Source organism: Geospiza fortis, unplaced genomic scaffold, assembly GCF_000277835.1.
Source record: "Geospiza fortis unplaced genomic scaffold, GeoFor_1.0 scaffold1, whole genome shotgun sequence".
Taxonomy (NCBI): Eukaryota; Metazoa; Chordata; class Aves; order Passeriformes; family Thraupidae; genus Geospiza; species Geospiza fortis.
In genome coordinates this window covers 5,796,900-5,815,587 of record NW_005054320.1, presented here as the reverse complement: position 1 = coordinate 5,815,587, position 18,688 = coordinate 5,796,900, and the positions used below count along the sequence as shown (strand labels likewise).

Below are 18,688 nucleotides of genomic sequence, written 5' to 3'. Positions count from 1 at the left end.
TTACACTGGTGAGGTCCCCTCTTAGTTGTCTCTTCTCGAGGCTGAACAGGCACAGACCCCTCAGCCATTACTCATAAGCGAGATGCTCCAGTACCTTCATCATTTTTGTTGCCCTCTGCTAAACCCACTCCTGGAGCTCCACGTCTCTCTTGGACTGAGGAGCCCAGAACTGGACACAGCACTCCAGCGTGGCCTTAGTGAAACTGAGTAGAGGGGTAGGATCATTACTCTACTCCTGGTCATCTCCACAGCATGTCTGTTTTGCATGATGTGTGTAATGGGAGATCTTAAGCCATGAAAATAAGATCTTGTAGTGGGAAATATTTGGCAAGGTCAGTGAAGGTTTTGCCACTTGCATTATTATTAGCAGCGGATGTTTTAATGAATTAGCTTATGAGAATGCTCTCTAGCACTATGTGTTAAATACAGAAGAATGCATAGTCCATTGAAAAGGTGGTAGGTGGTGTAGGAAACAATTTCTGACGTAATTTGTGATTGACTTGCATTGAGCCTCTTATCTTCTTCTACAATTGCATTTTTGGAAACAGAGTTTCAGTAAAGAGAAGTTAAATGTCCATGTCTTCAGGTTTTAGGGTTTCAGATGACTAGGAATTTCCTTGGAAGCATCTGGTGGTGGCTGTTGACAAACCTTTGGATGAGGTCATGCCAAGATGATTGGTCTGACCAAGTCATCTTTGTTCCCTCAGTCTCTTGTTTTCAGCGGTTCCTTTCCATTTACTTGCTACAGGGTTATGTACAAGTTCTCATTTTATTCTGGAAGCAAGGTGGAAGTCAGGATGCTCACAAAGCTACATGGAGCAGCTCTCCTATGTAAACAGGCTGAGAGAGTTGGGGCTGTTCAGCCTGGAGAAGGCTCCAGGGAGATCCTAGGGCAGCTTACCAGAACCTGAAGGAGGTTATAAGATCTGGAGAGGGACTTTTTACAAGGGCATGTATGATAGGACAAGGGGGAATGGATTTAAACTGGAAGAGGTTAGGTTTAGATTAGATGTTAAAAAGAAATTCTTCATTGTGCAAGTGGTTAGATACTTGAACAGGCTGCCCAGAGAAACTGGATGCCTTATTCCTGGAAATGTCCAAGGCTGGGTGGGATGGGGCTCTGGGCAACGTGGTAATGGGAGATTTCCCTGCCCATGGCAGAGAGGTTGGATCTAGGGGATCTCAAAAGATCCCTGCTGACCCAAACTATTCTGTGATTCTATGATTTTTGCTCATACTGGGGGAAGGAGGACTGGGCTTCATGGTAATTAGGTTGCCCCTGCTCTGAATTTGTCCAGCTGGATCTGGTGCTTGAGAAACTCTGAAACTGGAAACCCATGAGGTGGTAGTGTAGCCTTTTGAAATTTGCTGAAAGTGTGCCATTTAAAATTCATGGTGTTCACCTGGCATATGAAATAATTTCTTTCTGCACCTTTCTTTTTTTGGAGATCTCTATTCCTTTTCAGTGTGACTAAGTTGTGAATCTAATAATAGTGCTGTGTCTCTGCTTTTAAATATGTCATTAAAAAACACACCTTGTTATGCAAATAGGTACTAAAACTTGCTTTTCTCTGTACCTTTTCTTTTGGGGCAATTTAGACTAGAAGTGAATGTGAAGATTTCCTAATCTTTTCATTTTAGTGCTCTGACACTCTTTTGCTGAAGGAAATGGTTTCTTGAAAAATGGGACAATGTTTGAAAAGCGCTAATGCTGACTAAGGAAAAAACCCTCAAGCACAAAGTCTGATAACCTGTTTTATCAAACTTGGAACACTAATTCTTCAACAGCTTATAGTAAATTTGTACTTTGACATAGCTGGCTTTCCCTTTCCAAGTGTATGATACGTTGTTTGTATCTAGCAAAGGTCAACTGATGAAATTATGCTGCAGCTCTGGGAAGAATGTGCTGTTGCCTTTTAATATGAAGAGATAGATTTGAGGAAGCTTGAATTGCTTTTATATATAAAACTATGAAGGATTGTTGAAACATTCTTATATGTCAGGCTATCATCTGAAATTTAGTAGGGTATTTATTATTTTAGTTTTATCTTAGGCCTGGTAGGGTATTTATTATTTTAGTTTTATCTTAGGCCTGGTATTCATATGTGATGGTTTCTTAGTTATAGCAATAGCTAATAAATTTTGTGACCTGCTCATGACAAACTTAGCAAACCAGCGGGTGGGGAACCCAACGTGGATATGGGGAGAAAAGCTTATTGTGTGTGCACGAGGTAAGGTGTGTAAGTTCCAATTTTAACTTCACCGCTGGAGTTCGGCCAATTTCTTCTCCCATTCCTTCAGCCCCAGAGGAGGAGATGCCCAACCTCTGAATTCAGCAGGGGATGCTTATGCTTTTAAAAGCTTAGTTCTTTGGGAGCTCATTATTAAGAAATTGTACTTCTTGAAAATTTAATTCTGCTGGGCAAATAATGATCTGCAGGCTAATTCCACTTGCCAGTTCCACTCTGCCTTTACTCCCTGCTCAGTCTCCACCCCTCATTTCCCTTTTTTGGTGTCTTCTAATTTGAACCTTGTCTCTCAGGTCTGAGGGAGTAATTTGGATTGAAATAAAAGACCCACACGACTTATAACATCAGGCTTTTTCATGTCATGTAGCAATAGGCCTGAGACAAAGAAAAAATAAACATTGGAAGCAGTACTTACCTGTTCCCTAAATAAATAATTCTTTTTTGATGGTGAGGAGAAATTATTTTTGTTTTGCAAGTCCTTTGGAATCTGTTTGCATGAAACATCTGCTACATCGTATGTAAGAAGAGAAGGCCAAGAGTAATAAAACATTTCATTAATGTTTAATAACATAGTGATTAGCAACCCAGCAAATGGCTTATGCCCGTGGGAGATTGGAACTTATTTGATTAGTAGATTAATTGCAACCTGTTCTGGTTACAATTGCAGGTGTAAGGTTCTATGGATGTTGCAGACTCCCTGAGGACTGATGTTAAAGGCATTTTTATACTTACTTTCTTCTTAGTTCAAGAGTTAAAAATCAAAACATGAGGAAAAATCTGATTGCTATTTCTATGAAAGGAAAAGGATTTTTACTGTAAGAGTGTTTTAACAGAGATCCTCTGTGCTTCCACTGAAAAAGAATGGCTATTATTATCTCTGAAGGCATAGGGCTGCCTTTTAGAGAATACTTTTCCTTTCAGTTCTTATTCTACTGCACTTTATTTCAATCTTATAATGGACTTGAGCAATCTCTCTGAGTTTCAGACTTAGTTCTGGTTTTCTACCTTTTATCTTGGGTACACTGCAATTCCTCCTGCATCTGGACCTGCTGCTGGCAGAGCACAGCAGATGCTATAGAATAGAAGTGTAGAACTGAGCTGTTTATCGGGTCACAGTATTTGAAACAACCACTTAAAAATGATTCAGTGAATTTCAGGTTGTGGTCTAGAAGTGATGTGATGCTGGAAATCAGTTTGTCTTCCAAGTTTAGTCTCAAGTTTCCCAAGCGGGAAGGAATTCAGAGGTGGTATTAAGTCCCTGAGAGGCTCTTAAACTCCACTTCCATTCAAAGAGGCAATAGTGAGCTAATGAATTCATCTTCCACTGTTCAATTAACTGCTGAGATACAGGAAGAAAATGAAAGAAAAGTCAGGGTTTTTTTTTCTCTGTTTTCCCAGGAGAGATCAAGGCTTGTTTTATCTCTTAAGAACACAAATAAGCCATTTCTGTTTCCAGTTATAGGAAACTATGTGTAATAGCTGTATGAAGATCAAGTTGGCTGCTTAAGGGCTGTGTTCTGCGTTGGAAAGAGCAGCCTGGTGATGACATAATATGGCACTTGCCATTACTGACTATCTAGGGGAAGAGTTAGGAACAGGGGGGAGCATGTGGTCTCTTCCTGAGAAGGGATTTATTGCCTGAGTTTATTGGGAGCAGTAGTAGAGTAGAAGGAATCAATAGGGTGAAAACAAGGTGTGTGTTAGTAGCTCAGATTTTCATCCAGTACACCTGTCAGCTCACTCATTACTGTATGGTTGTGGTTCAAATCTGTCTGGTTCTGAAGGGGCTAATGAAAACTAGCCCACCTCTGTAGTAGCTGCGTGATTTTTTTGTTTCATTCATTATTCTAGATCTTTAGTTGAAAGCATATTTTTGACTCCTGCAGCCCCTGCCCGCTCTTTAATTTCAGTTGAGCTGTTAATAACCATGGCTTTGCAGGTTGGGAGTGTGCTGTGGCCCCACCTCTGCTTGCCTGGGGCCTGTGCCTCCAGCTTGCCCTGGCCGGGCTCCAGCTCAGCCCAGCGCACTCTGCCTGCTGGCTTCTTCAGGCCGGTCCTGCCTGCTGCTGCCGCATTCAGAGCTGACACTTTTTGCCCTGCTCTGTACCCCTGCCAAGGCTGAAGGTCGCTGTGCTCAGTAATAAATTTTGGACAGAGTACAGCTGACGCAGGCGTTTTGTGCCTGTGCCTGGTTCTGGGTGTTTGCAGGCCGGCGTATCAGGAGTGCTTTGCGGTGCAGCCATGCTGAGCGCCTCTATCGTCTGCTCCTTCAGGATCTTCATTAGCAGAGTTTACGGGGTGAAAAACAGCAAAAAGCATGGCAGCGTTGTGGATCTTGATAGCAAGATACAGCTGGGTTTTGGAACCTTTGGTTCCTTCTGGTTATGTAGCAAAACAGAGCATGATGCAACCACAATGTGCCGAGTTGCACAGAAGTGCACACGCAAGCATTTTGTATCTTGGACCCCCTGGCAGCTTCCTCTGCTCATGGCCCTTGCGTGGCATGGTGCACATGCACTTATTATTCTCATGTTGTATAGGTACTTAGCCTCTGGGTTTTTCCTTTGGGATTCCTGTGAATGGCAAGCAGGAAGAGATATAAGGAAGGGGTGGAGGGTGAGGGTATTTAAAGCAGCTATTCTATATTTGAACTGTAAACTGCTGATGGCTATCACCAATTTTTTGTTTGTTTTTCTTAGTTTTGTTTCTTCGTTTTTTCTTTTCCTTAGGGAATCTGAGAACGTCAGCAATATATAAATTAGTATTTGATCTATGTTTGTGGGACTTCCTGGGTCATAAATTTGAAGTGTTCCTACACTTGCTAACCCTCAAAACTGCTTCTGTGCATGTGTTACACATTGGTAGAGGTTGCAGCAGGACAGGGTATGTGGACTTTCTGACCCGCTGGGCTCCAAGTATTTACCAGTCATTGATGCGACAGCAGGAACTGGGTGGTGGGTGTTGTGTCATTACAGCTCTTGGTATATCATAGATGCAGATATTTAATAGATTTGTTTGTTGGCATTGTCCCCTGTTTTTGGAGTAAAGGTCATGATTGCGTGAGTTTGAGACTAATAGGTGTGCTAAAAATGGAGACCACCCCAAATTAGATCTGCTGGTGCTGTAAATATGCCGTGATTGACAGGAGGGGGAGACTGAGGCTTTGTCCTAATCCACACCTCAAATGTAAATGAGGAAAACTGTGATCCCTGTTGACATTTATCTCTGTGTTAAATTGCTTGCCTAAAAAATGGACTTAACATGGGTGGGTAGCTATCGATGACCAGCATGGATAGATTCCCAGCCCAGGCTTCTGTAGTTACACGTTTGCGCTACTTTTGCCTCCAAGAACTGATGTGTTTGTGATATATTGGGGCAAGATGGATGTAGGAATTGGCCTTTATTCTGAAATGCCTGAATTATCATACATCTAGTAAAGTCAGTTCAGTGAAAGTAGTTTCTGTAATACTTGTGCTGACAGCAGGACAGTGTTAAAAGAACTTTTGTGTTTGATGGAGTTTGAAACATGCCTTTGGAGGAATGGATCCGGCAACTTCAGGAGGCTTTAGAGAAGATGCAGTACAGCTTTTATTTTGTGGACTGACTACTAAGCTTAGGACAAACCACATATACTAGGAATGGAGCTTTAGTAACAATATTAGTGAATATGCTGGGGTTTGTGATCCCAGGTTACCCCTTGGTAACCTGCAAGGTGCTATTTCAGTGGCATTCTCTGTGGTCTTGAGTCCCTTTGATTCGGTAAGTTGTGCAAAGCTTAGTTTAGGAGGGATGGCTTCATTGTTGTGCAAGCAGCTGTTCCTGCAAGGCATCAAGCAGAAGTTGGCTAGGATCACACTGAAAATCCTCTCAGCATGTGTCTGCTTCCCTGTCCTTGGAGTCCAGCCTTTTTCTTGTGATGAGAGAGGGTCAGAATAAAGAGTTTTTTTGCTGCTGGATGAAAAATGCTTTGAATCTCTCAATGTTTTGGCCTGAGCTTGTTGTCAGGGCAGGCTGAGCAGTGCAGCAGGTGAAGGTGAGTGGATGTGATAAGTCATTCTGGCTGTAGAAGTGGGCAGAAGCAGGGGGGGAAGAAGCAAGCCCTGCCAGCTCATCACTGTCTTCATGCCTCCTGCTGGAAACTGGTTTCTTCCCTGGTTTGTACATGGCTTTCTTTTTGTGCTCTTCATTGTGGGAAAACCTTTATGAAGGATAAGAAATGTGGTTAAATGGAGAAGATGATGTTGGAAGCAGAGAAAAGGAGGAAACAGTAATCATGACATATACAAGAACAGGAATAGTGTGTATACTGTGAAATCTGGATCTACCTGTGCTACTTCCATCTATCTGTAATGCCACAGTTCATGCAGTTATGCTCCATTTTCCGTTTTTTCAATCTGATAGAAGAACAAAAGGTATTGAGCTTCATCATTTGAAGGTATTACACCAAGAATAATAACAATTACTTTAAAAAGTGCAAAAATAAGCATTAACCTTAGTTGCTGTTCCTATTTGATTTAAGCTAGAAATCTGATGCTGAAGGTACTTGTTGAATTAGACTGGTAGCTTATCCTGCCTTTCCATCTAAAAGATATCTTCTCTAAAAGTTCAAGACATACATAATTTCATCTGTTTAAAATAACAAGGTCATGTCCTTGGTGTGACAGAAAGCAAAAATATAAATTCCTAGTTTCTCCCATTTCATCTGCTCTGAACACAGTCCTTATAGAACCTTGCTGAGACTTTAAAAAGGTGATTCAGAAGAAAAACAAGAATCAAAACTCCACATGGCCTTCAGCTAAGGAAACTGAGGCACTCTGTTCTGAACTGGATCCAGGTTATATTTCTCCATTTCATTGGGTGCATATTGACAATGCCATGCTGACATGAGCTGTACAAAACCTTTCACCATCATTTGCTCTAGTGCAGTTCAGGAACTTGCAAGTCCATAAAGCCTCATCTCTGATGAGCCAGTCATTTTATCCCCAGCTGTAAGAAGGGGAGGGAGAAGGGGATGGGGAGGGTGCAAGACAGGGAGAAGCAAAGAATCAGACTAAGAGTGATGAATGCAAACTGGTTTAGCTGTGGAAATCCCTGGATGGGGAGGAAAGGGAGTGTATGTGGCCGGGAGTGACGCTTATCCTCTTTTGTAAAAGCAGATTACAGTAGTAATACAGGCAGGAATGACCTTGCTTTGGTGGTATCGTATCACATGCAGCATTAGCACAGCTCTGAGGGATTGGGAATGTAACTTAGGAGAGAAGGCAGGAATCTTGCTGCGTGAACTTTATTGGCTGTGCTTTGAAGTTATAAATCTGATGTCTTGGCAATCTTTAACCAAATCTTTAACCTTGATGAGCAACCAGTTTTCTTCAATGAACAGATAAGAGGCAGTCTGGTCTAGGAAAGTTGTCTTCATAAGTGATGAACAGGGTATTGTCACGTGCCATTTGTTTCAGTAGTTAGTGAAGGGCTTAAATGCACTGATCATAGAGCAGTCTACATCAGCAGCCTTTGCCTTCTGGATAAAGAAATCTATTTTAGATAAAGAACTGAACTGCAGAAAATTTGCTGAGCAATCCGTTCATAGTCCCATTGGTTTGCGGCTCCTCAAAGGAACATGTGCCGCAGCAGCACGTTTTGGGGGCAGCAGATGTCTGCTGGGTCCTCTGCTGTGGCAAGGCTGGTGCTGAAGGGTATTGCTTTCTGCAGCGCTTGCCAGGCCTGGCGCACTTGTTCAGTTAGAAATCTCAACCCTTTCCTTCGTGTTGAATGGGTGGGAGAACAGGAAAGCATAACAACTTCCTCCTCTTTGAGTCTTTGACTTTGCATCCATGTTTGTTGGAAGACAGAAATGATGAGTTAAGGATAAGCACGAGCCTTAGGTTTTAATCTGCCCTGTATTTTGAATGTGCACTGTCAGCTGTTCTCATCAGCATGTTTTGAAATTATTTTAGTTTGCATTATCTTTAGACATGCATTTTTTCTCTTGCACTTGGTGCATGACATCTGTCACTGTTCATTTCACTAAAGGTTCCCTGGTTATAATCTGATATTTCCTCTTCCTCTCCATGCAATTCTGCACTGGTATTTAATAGCCCACATCTTAATGTGAAAAGGTTGTTACTTACTTAAGATGTATATGGTAAAGTGAGACTATTTGAAACATTCATCTGAGAAAAAAGTAATTCTTGAACATGAACATCAGTAGCTGTTCCTCTGCCATATCCAATTTGAGCTTTGCAAGTATTCAAGTATTTCCAGTTTTAACTCCACCAGGGAGTGGTGATTAGAAATCAGTTTGGTTTTAAGATAGCTGAGGTGACTATTTGGCTAAGATTGCAGTTTAGATATGTTTCCTTCTGCCTAGTCACAGGATGCAAGATATAGGTTACTGTGTAACTGGTTTATGACTTATCCCTGATATTAGCACCTCTTGAAACACTCTTTGTGCAGCTGCAGCAGATGGTCAGGATGAGAGCCGATGGAGATGGATCAAAGTGAAAGGCATCACAGTAGGCAGAAACTGTGCTTGTGCTAGGATGAGATACCAGAGTATAAATATAACTTCAGCCTAGCATTAGAATAACTTTTGCTGATTTCTTTTTTCCAGTGTATCCAATCAGCACGTACACCCTATCTAAAGAACACAAAGCAATAACCTGACTTGGAGTATGTGTGGGTATTTTAAGCTAGTAGAGATATTACCAAACTAGTATTTGCACATTAATGCTTAGCATATTTATGTTTCTTACAGTAAATCCATGAGATAAAAAGTATTCTTCCCATCTCACAGTCAGTAGGAGAAAGGGAAAAAGAAATGACTTGCCATATATTGGGCTATGAAATGCTGGTGGAATTTTGTTGAAGTGCTAGAACCTGCAGTGTTAGGTTTAGTCCTATAGTAAAATGCTGTAAAAGGCAACATGAGAAATTAATTTTCTGTCATAACAGATGATTCTGTAACCATTGGGATCTAGACCCATCCTTGCTTTGACTCATTAATTGAAATCTGCCCCATGTTGTAAGGTCCAGGGAGGTACCCCATGGCCAGCAGTGATTTGGACAAGAAAGAGGAGGGGATTCTGTTAATCTGAAGTTCAAATTGTGCTATGCAGCACAGGAATCCCGGCCATGACTCCCAAAATTGACTTTTTTTAAAATTGGATTTAATAAAGAATGAGTAAGTGGAGAATATGTGAGCTCCGTTTCTACCAGGAGAATGGTTTGCTCTGTGAGATATGAGGCGTATTGACGAGGTGATGTGGTGAAGCCTGTACTCCTTTTTCACAAATTCACACTATAAGATTTCAGGAGCTACATGAAAACCTCTCTCCTTGCTTTCTCTTACTTTCTCTCTTCAACTTGCAGTATAGAACAGGCCTGTCTTGGTATGTACCGAATGGTTTTAGGCTTTAATCTGCTCAGAGGCCAGGCAGGCTCAGGGTGGGACTTGCTTTCTCCTTTACCACTGGCTGGGTAATTGCCACCTGATAACTGTGTGAGATGTCACTCGTGTGTGTAAAGAGCTGGCTAATTCTGAAGTATTTTTTCAGTCAGCGGGTGGCAGGGTTCATAGGATTAATGATACTGCATCTTATGTAGCACCTCTTTTCTTTAAGGCTGCAAGGCTTAGAGGAATTAAAAGCAGAGTTTGTAGGCATGTTCACATTAGAAGCTCTGAGTGGTTCTTGTGGAGTTCCTTAATAATTAATTGTAGTGACAGACACCGTATGTGACCCTCTGATAACACAGAATCTGAAATCATTGTTTTGACAGCAGCACTGCACAAAGTGGGTGTTAGCTTTGTGCATTTAAGTGTGAAAATGTGTGGTGGCTAAAGAGTTCTCTTCCCAAATATTCCTGGACTTGGCCAGAGTTAATGATGCTAGTAAAGAGCAGTGAATTAGTCTAGTGTATTAGTTCTTGCTCTTTCAGGATCTATGATTAGCAATCCCACGGTCAAAGTCAAAAATGGAATACCTTCTATTTTTGTAGCTGCAGATTGTGTATTAATTGAGAAGGGGAAAACAGCGATATGTAAATGTGACTAGAGGAAAGAAGTATTGTAGCAACAGCTGTGGAATGAAGTGTGACAAACATAGCTGTGCTAATTTTACTTGCTTGTTTTTACTCCTACCTGAATTTCAAAACTTCATTTGTTTTTACCTGCTAGGCTGCAAGATCCTTCATTTGTTCAGGCATTATTTATGCAACAGATATTGCAGTAAATTTCCCAGTTTATCTTGCATGTTATGAACTGATTTTATTTTAACAGCTTTTTCAGGTGGCTATAAAATAGGAAAATGATGCTATTATTCTGTTTGTCTAAACTGGTTTAACCTTGGTTGAAAAAAAGTGGAAATTGAGCTACCTAATCAATTTTGGGTGCTTTTTGTTGGTATTGCAAAAAGAATAGTAGAGGAAAGCATCTTTTGTTACAAACCTCTCTTGCACTGTTGAGACATATAGGTGAAAATGTTGTTTGCTTTGACAATGTTTGCATTATTTTTACTGTATTCAAATGGATAGGCTTCCTATCCTTCTGGTTGATATATTGTATTATTATAAAATCGGAGGAAAAAGAAAGAAAAGTTAATGTCTTCTTGTCTTTTACCACTGACACTTCTATAATGCAAGCAGGTAATTCTTGAATTACGTGATAGACTTTTGGATGTTTATTTTAGAGAGAAAATGTAGTCAAAGGTGGCAATATTCTCAATAATAAAGCAATTGCAATAAATACTAATAAACATGTGAAGGCTGTTGCATTTCCAACTTGTTTGGTTTGTCAACTTCTGTATCTGTATGTTAGTGTTCACAATGCTACCTTACCTTTTACACAGAAAGTTTTTCTAATTGTTTACTTTTCTCTTGTTTCAGAACAGAGAGCTCCAGATTATGAGAAAGTTGGATCATTGTAACATTGTCCGATTGCGTTATTTCTTCTACTCTAGTGGAGAGAAGGTAAGAACAAAAAACAGAGGAATGTGTCCTGGTAACTGTCTGGGGTGTAACTGGACTGTCTGAATGTATGCAGACAGAAATGTGAAGATATCAGACATTTACTTCTGAGCAAACTCTGTAATGGTGCCCAGCAGGTCATACTGGAGCAGATGTTTTTCAGCATAGAAGTGTGTGGTCCATAAGGAGTAGTGTTACACTAAAAATACAACAAGGCTGCAGTAGATTCGCATATGCACCGCTTCTTTTTTAATCTAGTGGATCACAGCTGGGCTTTATTTGTTCTAGCACTACCTTTCTATATGTGCAGATGTGTGTGTTTTCTAGGATTCAGTGTTAAGCAGTTTAGATTTAAAGCATTTATTGACTTTTCCCAGAACCAGTCTTTGTATGCTTCTGCCCACCTTCCTTGTGCATCTGTTACAGGTGCAGGCTGAGTTTCAGAGCTTGAGGAAAGAGTAATGTATGATCATGTGATTGTACCATTTGTCAGAATGTTTGTGCTCCAGAAGAAAGAGCAAATAGCTGGATTCAATAACTCTCAAGAAGTAGATACTGACATTTGTTTTTGTTCAGTCCAGGTTTAAAAGTTCCTTGGTTTTTTTAAGAAGGGGGTTACAAGGTTTAGTTTTAATATGAAATTATAATCTGTTCCTTATCTAAGTATGTATCAGCATTTTACAAATCATAGGAGAATTCAGGATGAAATGGACTTCAAGATGGCATCTGATCCAACCTTATCCTTAAAGCAGGATCATCCACAGAGTAAAAGCAGTCATTGTGGTCTATGTGGGAGTTAGTGCAAGCTGTGAGGTTGGGAAATGTGCTAGATGACCTTCTGAATTTTCTCTGATCTTTCTATATATCAAATATTTATATTATTTTTAGATAACTTATATGAATGCTGCCCTTTTTTTTTTCATTTTTAAGGCAGATTGCATCCTTAGCTGTCTTTAGATGCTGATACACTTGTCCACAGTGCTATCAAGGGCTGTATATGAGAGCTGATAGCTACTGGCAGGCTGTTAACTGCAGGTTCATGAAGTGGGTCAGCAGACTGGGAGAGGCAGCCCACTCCTTTCATGGTCTTTGAAGCCAGAAAGGGAGCTGACGTCTCCAGGATAAGTTACTTTTGTCTTGTGCTGTGCACAGGGGATAATTGGAGGAGATCTGCTGTTGCCTGAGAGGTGTTTTGTGGGGGACCTGGCCCTGTACCTTGTCTGTGCCTATAGAGAGCCTGCAAAACTACAGCATTCAAGAAAAAATATAATTTAGGGTTTTTAATTTTTTTTAATCAACCTTCCCTTTCCTTCCTCACTCTTGGATGGTGCTAACAAGCATTTTCAGCTACGTATGTTTTGTTGGTAGTGCAGTGTTTGTTTTTTTTTAAGCTGTATTTTGTTCATAAACAGAAATTCCTCAAGCAGCATGAGTACAAAAAGAAAAATGCTGTGAAGGAGGGCTTGGGTTTGGGATTTTTTGTTGGTGGTTTGATTGTGATTTTTAAAACAGCTTGTAACTTCACTGGAGTGAAGTAGAATTTCCTGGACAGATGAGACAGCTGCCTTATCTAAGGACTTTCAAAAACCTCCTGCAAACAGTGGAATGTTAAAACTGCTCAGAACACTGTCCCAGGAGCTTTTGTGTAACAGGAACTTGAGAAAAGCTCTTTTGGAAATCTTTAAATGAAGTTGAGTTTGAGACTGGATTTTCCATTCTGCTGTTTCAACTCCTCGTGGCTGATTTTTGGCAGCACTAATGTAGCTTTTAAAAATGTCTCTATCCATGGCCAGTGAATCTTTATGCTTCACTGAGAAGTTTTCTTTCACGTTACTTTCTGCTCCTTGGTCTTCATGCCTCTGCTCCGTGCCTTTGTGATCCCCATGGCTTCCCTGTTGCCAAATAGGACAAATGGGAAGCAGTCCCTGGAGCCAGCACACACCCAGCAGAACATCAGCAGTGTAATGCTGCAGTTCAGGTTGCAAGGTCTCTTGCAGTTCAATACAAAATGACACATAATTGGCTTGCAAGTATTTCCATGTAGGTGGCAGCATGTGAAGATAACCCTGTGATGGCGTGCGTGACTCCTGCCCATTCTTGCAGCTCTCAGGAAACACCTGCAGAAGAAGCTGTAGCAAACACAAGCTGAGTGTTAGCACAGCAGCTTGCCACAAATTTTCCTCCTTGGACTCTGGGGTATAACAGGTTGCTGTTCTTACTTTGTAGCAGACTGGTTCTCTGCTAGGAGGAAAGGGGCTGGAGTTTGTTTGGGAAAAGCTCTAGACAGAAGCTTGGTGTTCTCAAGTTGATATGGGAAGGAAGGAATACATTTCTTATCATGCTTTTGTCAGTTTTGGGAAGCAATAACATCTTTTCCTTCATATTTCCCTCATAATCAAACTGCTTGTGGGGTGGAAATGTAGAAAAGTGTAATGTCCCATCTGGTAACCAGGAAGGATGTTTAGGAAGCAGTTGCAGATACAGATGGTATGTCCCCAGAGGTTTATATAAACTGATTATTGAAGGCAAGTCCAATGGGAAGAGAAATATAAAAATCCAAGAATTGTATAGCAGAAAATGTGGTGGTGTGGTGATGAGTTGGGCTTGCAATTGTTGACAGTCTTTGTGAAGAACTTGATGATCCTCTGCCATTAATCTGTGATTGTGATAATTAACTCAAGTCTAGCAGCGATGGGAAACTCTCAGAGGTACTATACTGCTGATCTCATTAATTAAATTTTGATACTAATATATCAAGCATTCTTTTGCATAAAGGTTTTCATGCCACTGTATTTACTCCATCTGTTCATGTTGCTTGGACTTCTCCCTTCTTCCCTGGTGCTTGACACCAGCATCCCTAAGCCTAGAGACTTCTCTTTCTGGATGAGTTTGGGTTTTTCTGTTTGCTGGTTTGGTTTTTTGTTTGTTTTGTGGGGTTTTTTTGGGTTTTTTTTTGTTTTTGTTTTGTTGGGTTGGGGGTTTTCCAGTGTCCAAGAAGCTTAAATATGTCTTGATTTAGAGATATCTCAAAGGATTTCTCTATATCTAGTCAGACTGGCACTCTTTGAAAGCCACGAGCCTAACAATCAGTTCATTTCAATTGCTAAGTATTTTTAGACACTTAGGAACCTTAAAACTGGCTTCATTCTAGCAAAACAGGAGGTTTCATTCTTGATTGGAAAACTGGAAAAGTATCAAATAGAAAAACAAGTTTAAAAAACACTTGCTAGTACAACCATTCCTTAGCTATGTCCAAGTTGTAGCACTAGTTTGTAGAGATTTGGAGCTCTCCATTAGCTGTTTCTGCAGGCTATGTGGAACTGCTTGAAGGGTTTGAGCTCCCTATCTTTTTGTTTTTCTTGTGATGAACTCTCCTTTTTTATGTCTCCCAGGACAGGAACTTCTTTCCTTCTTTTGATAAAAGCCATCAAGCCTTAGCAGCATGAAAATCATGTATCAAACATGGCTTTGACTGATTGCATTTCCTTTCTTTTCTGTGACTGGGTGACTCCCTCTTGCCTGAGCATCTTTGAATTTATATTGTCTTTACATAGCAAAGTATATGTGTGTGTATATATATACACACATGCACACATATTTATACCTTTATGTGTATATATAGATGTAGAAAGTTCTTCTAAGTATTAATTATGTTTGACTAATAATTTCTAGTCTAAAAGAGCTCAGAGAAGGTATGTAATTTATATTAAGATGACAATTGACAGGCTTGGCATTCAAGTTGCCTCTATAAACTCTTTCCTCCTCAATTCATTCTTTTTGAAAGTTTGCAGACATTTGTCAGACCTGTTGGATAACCAGTTTTTTCAAAAGCCTCTTCCTTAATGAATTTGTCAGAGTAGATTCTGACTTTTTCTTCTTTTGAGGCTGTATGAGATATCTGATAACAGGGCACTGACTTTCATAGCTGTAATGTGCTTCTCAGTAATCTAAAATGTGTAATTATATGATGGAATGAGCCAGAGGGAAAGAAAATACAACCAAATAATGGGGTGAATGGTGTATGAAAGTTTCCTCTTCTGGAAGTAGTCACAAGACTTTTCCATGCTGTATTTCTGTGATTTATAGTTTTCTAGGTAATTCTTAGAGAAAATGAGCAGGATTTTAGGACTAGCCAGCTCCACTATTTGATAGCTTTGGTATTATGCCTTAGGATAAGATATTGAACAAGATGCCTGGTTTTCCTGTCAGCTTTCCACTGCACATCAGACAGTATTAGGAAGGCATATATTTCAGGGTTGGTTTTTGCTACATTTCCTTAATTTCAGGAACTGCTTTGCATTTAGCATGATACAAAAATGTAGGTCTTGATTTAGTTTTGTGGGGGGGGATGGTCTTACCTGTCCTTTCTAGCCTAATTCTGCTGAGAACCTTTCAAGCCATGTTCCAAGGCAGGGCAAACATTAATATAGGAAATAATTCCTCTGGCTCCTTGGCTAAGAGTATTCCCTGATGTTTTATAGAATGACCTAACTTCATAAATCAGTGGCTGTCAAGTGAAATTACTCAGCTGTGTAAAACATGAAATGAGTTCCTAACTCTGCCTTTTTTATCCCTCTCTCTTTCTGGTTAGATCTTTGTGGCATTTTGTAACTGTCAGTTTTTCTTGTATGGATACTTTAGAGTGTTGAATAGACTGATTGATCCATACCTTTGTCCAAAAGAGGATGAAAAGTTACTGAAGTGATTTGTTTCTGCATCAAATCAAAGTAAATACAGTTTTTGTTGAGTAATTGCACCTGTGGTTGTGTCGTTTAGTTTTTCCTTCTTAAGGTGGCTTAGTATTCAGAGGAGTCAAAGCAAAAATGGAAGCACAGACAGATCACAAACAGGCAACATGCTGACGCTTTTTTGGAGGCTGAGCTGGCCCTTCTGCATGCTCTAATTGATGTCAGGTCTTATTTAGCCTTAGCTGTAAGGGCATGTAGCCAATAGTCCATGAAGACTCGGGATGGAAATTTACTCCCATAGACTTAGGCTGAAGTTTAAAATAAACATGCAGGAGATACATGTTGAGCTGTATCTATAAGCTTCTGTGCACTATCTCATGGGCTTTGGCAGCACTGGATTAAATGGCAATGAAGAAGTTTGGAAGAAGGGGGCAACTGTCTGATTTGCAAGTTATATCCCTGTCATATCTTCCACCTTCAGAGAGGCATGAACATCACCAATATTTCTTGCAGGAGTGTTCAGATGAGTCCTCATGTCAGAACCATGCATTCTGTTCCTACTAAAATGGGAAACATTTGGTTTCTTAATTGAACTTAAAAGAAAAAATAAAAAGAAGTTATTGCATAAAAAGGGCAATTACCAGAGCCTTGAGCCCAATTTTGCACTGATAGTCTGTGTGAATGTTTTGCACCAGTCTAGTAATGTGCTAAAGGCCATCACTAGAGATGAATTTAGTAACTACCATTCATTCAGTCCCTGGCAGATCTTGTGTGTTGTCAACAAAGAAGCAATTAATGCCAATTATGAGGAGTTTTGTGATGTTGGTATCTCTGTAGTCCTTGCCTGAGGCCTGCCAAGCTCATTTCAAAAAGGGCACCAGTCATCATATAATGATTATCAGTTACTGCTGTTAGGATTCGCAACTGGCTGGGAGTTTCCTTCGTTGTAGTTATGAGCAGTTTCTGGTTTTGAGTGGGTTTTGTTATTAGAAATAGCAGTTTTGTCTGCCTGTGGTAGGGCTTCACAAGAGTGGAGTAGGCAGCAGTGGCTAGAACCTTAGTGTGGGAGGTGCATGCAGTGAAAATAGAAAGCTCGGGGATTTCCCTCTAGGCCAGTGAGCCATCCAGTGCATCTAGTTGGTCGCTCTTCTGTTCTCGAGTCATTCCTTTGCCAGCTCTAGCTCCTGCTCTCATCTTCCCAGTGCTGGATGGCCATTAGGAAGGCAGCTTGTGGTGTTTGTCCTGAGGCAGGCATGTAGTTTGAGCCGTTATTGTGTATTGTCTTGTCTAGCTTTTTGTCATGGATATATCCTGATTCAGAAATTCATACTCACTCTGGGAGGTAGTGAACAGTCAGGAAAACAGGTGGATCTCCAAAGACTCTGTTTTTTGTTTCATCACAAGGTGTGCAGGACAGTCCAGTGATTCAAACATCATCTGTTCATTTTCATCTTCCAACAGTTTATGGCACAGTTAGTCCCTGTTTGGGAGCTGGGGTTAGAATATCCCCAGATCACTTATGTCAAAGATGATAGCTCAGTCCCGCCTTTTAGATGTTGGGCAGATGTTTCGAACTTCATAGAAATTCTCCTTGGAAGTACATCTATAAGCTTAAGGAATTCACAGGGCATAAAATAAACAACAATCATCAGGGATTCCCAAATTATTTTAATGTGTGACCTTTTCCTTTACAGTAGCTGCTCTTTAGAGAAGACAGGTCAGAAAATGTCTTTTTTTTTTCTTCTGATAAAGAATGTCTTAGTGCATCACCTAAGAACCTCTGCTCTTTCAGTGATCAAAGGTAGATAATATAAACCAGCTGGCTTCAAACAAGACCCAAGAAAGTTCTTAAATACTAATTTCTTAAATACTAATTTTATTGGGAGGGTTGACTTCTGGCCTTATGCTGCCATCACAGCTTACCCACTTGGCAGTTCCTACCTACCTAACGTGGCTGTGTTTTGCTGAAGAGTAATGAGCATTACAGTGCAATTTGCTACGTTTTGACAAGTAGGCATAGGAACAGAACTTTTGGTACAGATCTCAGTTCTCAAACTCAGTCATGAAGAGCGAGGGATTAGAAAAGAAGATACTTTGCCCAATATTTGCAGTAGTGTTAGAAAGTATTGGTATCTTTCTGAACACTGAAGTTGAGTCTTCAACTGTTCTTAACACCCCTGCATTTATCTGTGTGAAACTGCAACTGTATCTCTAGGCTTACACTCCCTTTTCTTTGGTGGCAGCCAAAGCTCTGTTTTGAAATAGATGTGGTTGTAAACTGCAAGTAAAAACAGGCACACGTGGCCACTGGATGTCACCATTCCTTCATACAAATAAGGTCAGCTAGCACATATTTTGCATTTTCCAATATTTCTTGAGTATCATGTCTACTCATTAGTCAGAGTAGGAAGGCTGCAAATTTTTGCTTTGTCTTTGAAAGTGTATCCAAAGTCTTTGTATCCTTAATGTACAACGTCAGCCTTCAAGATAAGGAAGGTGGGTCTCTCATGGTGCCTGATAGAGGGGTGTGAAGTGTGTGCTGGTTGTGGCCTTAAGAAAAGTAAAATAACATTTTTTTGAATCTAGGGCAAAAACTGTGACTTTGAACTTTGTGTATTGTCTAAATCTAGATGCCTGCATCAGGGTGAAGGGCATATTCTACCTCATGTTGACACTCCAGTGTTCAAATAATACATTCTCAAAAAAGGCATAGTCTGCATGAAATGCTGAAAGGCATTTTCTTGCTTTCCAGCTCAAAGGTAAACTCCTCAGGTGCTTTTTGACAGAACC

At 40.4% G+C, this 18,688-nt stretch overlaps 1 protein-coding gene across 1 annotated transcript in view; it reads left to right on the top strand.

Moving 5' to 3' along the window:
• The window catches only part of GSK3B (glycogen synthase kinase 3 beta), a 158,425-nt gene that overhangs the window by 77,996 nt on the left and 61,741 nt on the right, over nucleotides 1–18,688 (top strand). Inside the window, exon 4 of the mRNA XM_031056706.1 lies at nucleotides 11,130–11,213. Coding sequence (XP_030912566.1) covers nucleotides 11,130–11,213 — 84 coding nt within the window. The remainder of the gene's footprint in view (nucleotides 1–11,129; nucleotides 11,214–18,688) is intronic.